Source organism: Sinocyclocheilus grahami, unplaced genomic scaffold (genome assembly GCF_001515645.1).
Source record: "Sinocyclocheilus grahami isolate Dianchi unplaced genomic scaffold, SAMN03320097.WGS_v1.1 scaffold319.1, whole genome shotgun sequence".
Classification (NCBI taxonomy): domain Eukaryota; kingdom Metazoa; phylum Chordata; class Actinopteri; order Cypriniformes; family Cyprinidae; genus Sinocyclocheilus; species Sinocyclocheilus grahami.
In genome coordinates, this window is record NW_015505498.1 from 654,344 (window position 1) to 662,050 (window position 7,707).

Sequence of the window (7,707 nt, forward strand, 5' to 3'; positions counted from 1 at the left end):
TAAAAGAGTTCAGTCATGTACCATGTAAATATAGTTTCAGAACTTGCAAAAACGTCTTATTCCAGATTTACTGGAACCTTGCTACATAAATATATAAATATAAACTAATAACCAAATTCATTTGATTCAGCATCTTGCTATCACACTGCTTCTGATGCAACCGACAAACACTGGGAAGGGAAAAACTCAATTTGGATGCAAAATTATTATAAACGAACCTCAGGGGGGAAATCATAATTTAAGAGGCTCTTTCATGAGACAGAACGAGAGTGAAGAGAGACAGAAACCTTGCAGGTTTTATCCAGAGAGGCCGTGACGATGAGGGAACAGTCCCAGTTGAACTGAACGCAGCTGATTTCTCCTCGGTGACCTGTGAGAATGTGAACTTTGCTAGAAGAGACAGACAAAATACACAATGTCACTAGGCTGTCTGAAATGTCAAGTCACATTTATTCAGGGCTTCTAATTTGCACAAATTAAGGACCTAAAAAGGTCTTAAATCAGAGCAGAAAGACTTGTGGTATTAAATGTATTTTTCTTTAAATAACCTTATATCATTCAAGATATATATTTACTTCAAATTGAAATGGAATCAAATTCAAATTGAAGATAGTTGACTTGTTTTCTGAGAAGTTCCACAAAATTAAGTGTGAAATATCTCTCAATGAGGTATGAAATTAGTTTTCCTTGATTTTTCTGAGCCCATACATTGGCAGATATTTGTTCTTGTTTTACTCATAAACTCACTTCATTTTGATCAATTTCTCTGAAAACATGACTTCTTATCTTGCTATTTTACTTCTCAATGTATCTTAATTTAAGAAACTTTAGACATTTGCACTGGATAACAAGACAAAACTACTGAAGAAGAACAGCATTTGTGTGTGTGTGTGATCAGTAGGTACGGTAAAAGTTAAAAGTTATCAAAGATAATATTATAAAATACCCAAGACGCGTCACTCGTATTGGTTTGAATGGGGAACAATATCAATATGGCCGCTGAACGAAGCCCCGCCTTATGAGCAAAAGAGCCAATAGCTAATTGGTAAAGTCAGCGCGTCACTGCAGCAGCCGTTAGAAGTCCCGGTTGCTATAGAAACAGTAAGCGTTCTGAGACGTCCGCCTAGGACTGGTCTAGCCTGAGAAATAAGCTTTTTATAACGCCATTTGAGCAAAATAAACAACATTTATGACACAGTTGTTGTCAGATTTCTTTGGTGATTTCAAATATGAAATTTGATCGCAAGCTTACTAAACAGTTTTGGAGAATTTGATGTTTCCCATTCAAAGAGATAGGAGTTGCACTTGCATGCCCGAGAGGTGTTTCAAAGATGGCCACCGAGTGACATGACTTGTCTTAAAGGGGTCATATGATGCAATTTAAATTTGTCCTTTCTCTTTGGAGTGTTACAAGCTCTTGGTGCATAAAGAAGATCTGTAAAGTTGCAAAGACTAAAGTTTCAAATCTAAAGAGATATTCTTTATAAAAGTTAAGAGTCAACCACGCCTACCTAAAATGGCTCGTTCTAACACGCCCCCACATGTCTACATCACGATGTAGGAAGATTTGCATAACGTCGCCCAAATGTTCACGCAAAGAAAGAAGGCGTAACTTTTATTCTCGCTGTAGTATTGTTGCTGCCGCCATGTCGTGAAGATGCTGTGTGTTTCGTTGTGACAGCGAAACTATTTTGTCTGGCCTTCCAAAAGAGAACTAGAAATCAGTGGTTAAGTTGTATTTACAACACTGTTCCAGAAAAGTTCAACCCAAATATTCAGATGTGTGCAGCACATTTTATGGAGGACTGTTTCCTGATCCTGGTAGAGTAGACTACAATGCCGGCTGTTCTGACTCACAGACTGTAAGTACGTTTTTATATATAAAGGATTTGCCACTGAAGATTCAAACGCGAGTTTTGAGCAGTGTAGAGTAGCGCTTGTTGTTTGTCATTTCTCCAATCACAAATGCAGACATGGTTTTATGTTTACGCGGCGCGATGCAACACGTAAAAAGACAGTATAAGTCATTAGAAACCGTAATTATGTCCCCACTGGATGCAACAAATGCCTCGTTTATAATGGGTTTTAATCGCATAAACACATTTCATTACACCAAATACACAAAATAATGTTCTTTTTAGCAGCATCATATGACCCCTTTAAAGAGTTATTTAGTTAAGTCTAGTTAAAAAAAATTTTTGTGAATTAAATGAATTAAAGAATAATTGCGATCTGTTCAAAATGTGTATTTTCAAACTGTTGCTTATACAACTCATTTTGAGCTCCCTAGACAAATACATTTAGAGAACATATTTACACTGAACAAAATTATAAACGCAACACTATTGTTTTTGCCCCTGGACCAACATTCCACAATCAACAACCTGATCAACTCTATGTGAAGGAGATGTGTTGCACTGCGTGAGGCAAATGGTGGTCACACCAGATACTGACTGGTTTTCGGACCCCCCAATACAGTAAAACTGCACATTTTAGAGTGGCCTTTTATTGTGGCCAGCCTAAGGCACACCTGTGCAATAATCATGCTGTCTAATCAGCATCTTGATATGCCACACCTGTGAGGTGGATGGATTATCTTGGCAAAGGAGAAGTGCTCACTAACACAGATTTAGACAGATTTGTGAACAATATTTGAGAGAAATAGGCCTTTTGTGTACATAGAAAAAGTCTTAGATCTTTGAGTTCAGCTCATGAAAAATGGGGGCAAAAACAAAAGTGTTGCGTTTATAATTTTGTTCAGTGTATGTATTCAAGTTGGTGCCTAAATTTTCTTTAATTGGTCTTTAAAAAGTCTTAAATTAACCTTAATAAAACTTACAGAAACCCTGTTATTTGTAAAGCTCTTTTCATAATACACATCATTTCAACACAACTTTACAGAAAGTCAAACCGTTATGTCTATAATGCCTTATTGCCTTAGACTTAGGGATGGGCACTATGACAATATATAAGAATGATACGACTGATTTAGATCTTGTTGTTTTTTTCTATTTATAGTGTTTTCTATATCAGAGCTGCAGTGGCATATCTGTGCATTCAAGGCAATTAAGAGATTTAAAAATGGTCTGTTGTGGTATTGTAGTGAAAAGGAAGTTGAAAAATGAACTATAATGTATACACCAACCTGCCAGAAGAAACGTCCCACAGAATGGCAGTGTGGTCAAACGACCCCGTGACCAAATGATCGCCCATTGTGTTAAAGGAGAGAGAGATGATCTCGGCGAAGTGACCCTGAGAAAGTGTTGAATACAGAAACACTGTGAGTGGAGAGAGGAAGCTTTAATAGAAAGGCAGCCTTTTTCACTTCATATTAATTTCTCCAATTCATCGGTAAGAACTCACTGAGGTATTCATAATTTAGATTCATAGAGAAATAATTAGAGAGTTAAGAGGGGTAATTACACAGCACACACACACACACACACCGCGCTCGGTCACACTGCTCTGGGTGTCTACAGATATAAACAAGTTAAATTTAAGACTTAAGATCTTTTTAATACCACCTTATGTGAAATTTAAGACCAAACCTGTGACAGAAATACACATTATATTACATACTAGGGCTGGGTAAAAAATATCGATATCTCGATATTAATCGATTCTCATTTTTACGGAACGATATCGATTCTTTTAGGGTTCATCACCAAGATTTTTGGTGTGACAGTAGAATTTTTTTGCGGCAATGTGACTAAAATATTTAAAGACCCACTGAATCTGACTTTAAGACATTTTAAGTCTTTTTAAGGCAAACTTTATTTAAGACTTTTTAAGGACCCGCTGGCCACCCTGACTGCTCTGCCATGTGCCGCGATGAGGAACAGACCTCCAAACGCTCCGTCTCATCCCCTCTCCGTCCGCAAGTTTCTCACATCTATACAGCTCCGGTTCAAACCGTGTCACATGAAGCATCTGTTTGTATTCGGCACGCTGCTATTCGACTAAACAAAGTGGAATGCTTGAATTATCCCATAAATGGTCGTAATGACAGATTTGATGACAAAGCCATTAATAAACACACGCATGGATGAATTTTCACTGATCACTGGAGAGATATCATGAAAAATCCCATAGGAGATAAGCACACGAGGGGGAAAATGATGACGCAGGATAGGTGGAAATGTGGATGATGAACAATAATGCAGAAAAACCACAGGATGAGACGTACTGCCAATGTGGACACCTCTTTTCCACTCTCAACATCCCATAATTTAGCCGTGGTGTCCATGCTGCCCGTAGCAACCAAGGTACTCTGAGGGTTGAAGGCCAAGCAGACCTAATAGTAGGCACACACAGAAAATAGAGGCAGTATTTGAGATTAATCAACCAAATTCCAAAATATGAATGCACAGGGTTCTGTCCCATTTGGCATCCTAAGTCAAACCCCTAGACATCATTTGTTCAACATACTTAATTTGGCGCCCCCTAAGAGATGGGACCCTAACAGTTTGGATATATGTAGCCTAATGAGTTGAATGGCTTTGCTCAATTTCACCAACCATTTCTTTTTCAGTTAAAAGATACATACAACAAGCGTGTTCTTAGCAATCACACTGTCATCGACCTTGAAAGTGGATTGGCTGTCATTTTGGTCCACTTTAGTTAGGGTCTCAGATAACTTTCCATTTACACTACTGTCTTTTGGAATCCAATTTACGCCCCCTGAAGTTATTTCTGTCCTACTTCTTTTTTTAAATGCTAGAAAGAAATACAAACTACCCCCCAAAAAAATCAATGAACATCCAAACAAACAGAGAATCAGACACATGCATTAACGGATTACTATTCTTTAAAAAAAGTGTAAAATCAAGCATGCATTATTGCATCTAAGGGACAGCATTTCAGTCCTAGATGTCTTAACAGTATAGCTCTCCCAGATATGAACATTCTGTCATTATTTACTAACCCTCATGTCATTTCAAAGTTGTATGACTTTCTTTTTCTTCTGTGGAACTTAAAAGGAGATATGTTGGGAACCGAACCTTGGTATTTGTCTGTTCGTTTCACTGTATTCCTGACATTCCAAACCTATTTGTTTTCCTTTCTTCTGTGGAACACATATTTTGCAGAATGTCCTGGCAAACGTTTTCCATATAGAGTGAATTGGGATAGGGCTGTCGAGCTTCAAAAAGGGCAACAAACATAAAAGCATATTACTCGCGCAATATTTCTAGTATTTAACAGCCTTTGTGGGAGAAATACACTGAGAATGAAATGGCTTAAATCACATCCACTGAAACATATCAAGACACACTGTGCCAGGCTTGAAGTCAATGACGTCAAATGTCATTGGGCTCAGAGTCTCATGCCAGGATATATCTCCTGAAAAAGGACAGTCACACAGATTTGGAACAACATGAGGGTGAGTAAATGAGGGCAGAATTATCATTTTGGGGTGAACTGTTCTTTAAACTGCTGAGACTAAGAGTGAATGAACGGAGAAAACAGTGAGAATGCAAACGTACGATTTCTGCTGTGTGCCCTCTAAATGTGTAGAAACACTTTCCTGTTTCAGCACTCCACAATTTGCAGGTCTTGTCAAAGGAGCCTGTGGCAACCTTGTCTCTGAGAGAGAAAACGAGAGAGCGAGCGAGAAAGAGGGCAGAGAGAGAGAGAGAAAAGGACAAGGGCTCCTGTTATGACTCAAATTGACAAATGGTCCCATTGTAATAACAACACCAGTTACCCTGCAGTGCCCTAACCCTGCAGAAAGAGACAGTGAGGGCTTTTTTTTTCAAAACAAAAAAACAAGGGAAGGATGAAGGGTAAGCCATTCTGAACGATTCGGGGCATAAGTGATGAAATGCGCAAGAGCCGTGCTGTTACCCGTACGGGTTGTTGAAGGCGATGGCATACACAACGTTCCTGTGGCCCTCCAAAGTGTGCAGCTCCTCTCCGGATGCGGTGTCCCATATTTTACAAGTCCTGTCATAGCTTCCGGTTATAAAACTGCAAACAGACGGAAAGTAAAGGAGAGAGGCAGAATTAGAGGGAGGGAGGGGGAGCAGGCATGTGAGCACAGCTGATAAACTCACCTCGATCCTGATTTATTGAAGGCTATATTCGTCAGGGGCAAGATGTGAGCCTGAAGTGCCTGTAGAGGTAGACAGAGAAGACGAACACTCGGGGGGATGCACTTAACCATATTAATTCATTTCAGATCTATAAACATGACTGTGTAATTTCCATACATAATTACTATGACTTTGATGTACAAAAAACAGCAGTTTACCCTCTGCTGCCACCTAGTGGGTATTAACGATATAAGATTTGCTGATCAGAGTAAATGTGTTAGAAAATCATTCAAATGCATTTAATTAGGATATTTAGTGTATATATAATTGTGGTGGTAATGAACAAAAGCAGCAGAATGGACGTTTGGACAATAATTAAATATCATGGATTCTTCACAAGTCCTTTTAAATAGTCGTGCTGTGTAACAAATGAATTAATAAAAGTACAAATGGCATGTCTCTCAATTATAAGAGGGAATATAAAAAGTACATGTATAATAAATATAAAAGAAGTAGCAACATGCTGTTTAAAGGATAGTTCACCCAAAAATGAAAATTTGCTGAATTTTACTCACCCTCAGGCCATCTTAGATGAGTTTTTTGTTTTGTTTTTTTAATTGGAATAGATTTGGAGAAATTTAGCATTCTGTCACTTGCTCAGCAATGGATCCTCTGCAGTGAATGGGTGCCGTCAGAATGAGAGTCCAAACAGCTGATAAAAACATCACAATAATCCACAAGTAATCCACACCACTCCAGTCCATCAGTTAACATCTTGTGAAGCCAAAAGCTGCATGTTTGTAAGAAACAAATCCATGATTAAGATGTTTTAACTCGCCTTTGACCAAAATAAGAGCCCATAATCCATAATAACGCTTCCTCCAGTGAAAAAGTCCATCTGCTGTTGTCCTCTCACATAAAAATCCACCAATGTTTGTTTAGAGCTGTTTTGGAGTGTTTTCCCTTGTAAGGTGTGCTTTATCTGTGTACATTTCTCTCTTGATTCAGACGAGAGTATTGGATAGAGGACTTGTTTGAAATTAAAATGTCTTAAGTATGGATTTGTTTCTTAAAAACATGCAGCTTTTCACTTAACAAGACATTAATGGATGGACTGGAGTGGTGTGGCTTACTTGTGGATTATGTGTGATGTTTTATCAGCTGATTGGACTCTCATTCTGATGGCACCCATTCACTGCAGAGCATCCATTGATGAGCAAGTGATGTAATGCTACATTTCTCCAAATCTGTTCCTATGAAGAAATAAACTCGTCTACATCTTAGATGGCCTAAGGGTGAGCACATTTTCAGTAAATTTACATTTTAGGTGAACTATTCCTTTGCATCAGTTTAAGAAGTCTAAGACACTGCTGTCACTGCATTACCCTAGAGCTGAATGACTAGACAGCCAAACATTTTTCAGAATATATTCACAATATGCAAAACAGATTAAATATTCATGACCCAAATATGCTTGTTTATAGGGCTGTGTGATATTGAAGAAAAATGCGATATGCGATAACTCATTAAATAATGCGATAGTCGATATGCGATACGATAATGCTTTAAGTGCCACATGCTCAGATGAAACTGTTTTACTCAGCTGTTGCGGAGTCAGTTCTGTGAACTTCTATAACTATCTTGTGTCAAATATATACTGTATATATATATATAT

At 38.2% G+C, this 7,707-nt stretch overlaps 1 protein-coding gene across 1 annotated transcript in view; it reads right to left on the reverse strand.

Moving 5' to 3' along the window:
* Positions 1-251: 251 nt before the first annotated feature.
* The window catches only part of LOC107602092 (dynein assembly factor with WDR repeat domains 1-like), a 9,377-nt gene continuing 1,921 nt past the window's right edge, over positions 252-7,707 (reverse strand). The window contains exons 4-9 of the mRNA XM_016294499.1: positions 6,054-6,112; positions 5,845-5,967; positions 5,484-5,583; positions 4,187-4,294; positions 3,146-3,252; positions 252-390 (exon numbers count right to left, since the gene is read on the reverse strand). Coding sequence (XP_016149985.1) covers positions 252-390; positions 3,146-3,252; positions 4,187-4,294; positions 5,484-5,583; positions 5,845-5,967; positions 6,054-6,112 — 636 coding nt within the window. The remainder of the gene's footprint in view (positions 391-3,145; positions 3,253-4,186; positions 4,295-5,483; positions 5,584-5,844; positions 5,968-6,053; positions 6,113-7,707) is intronic.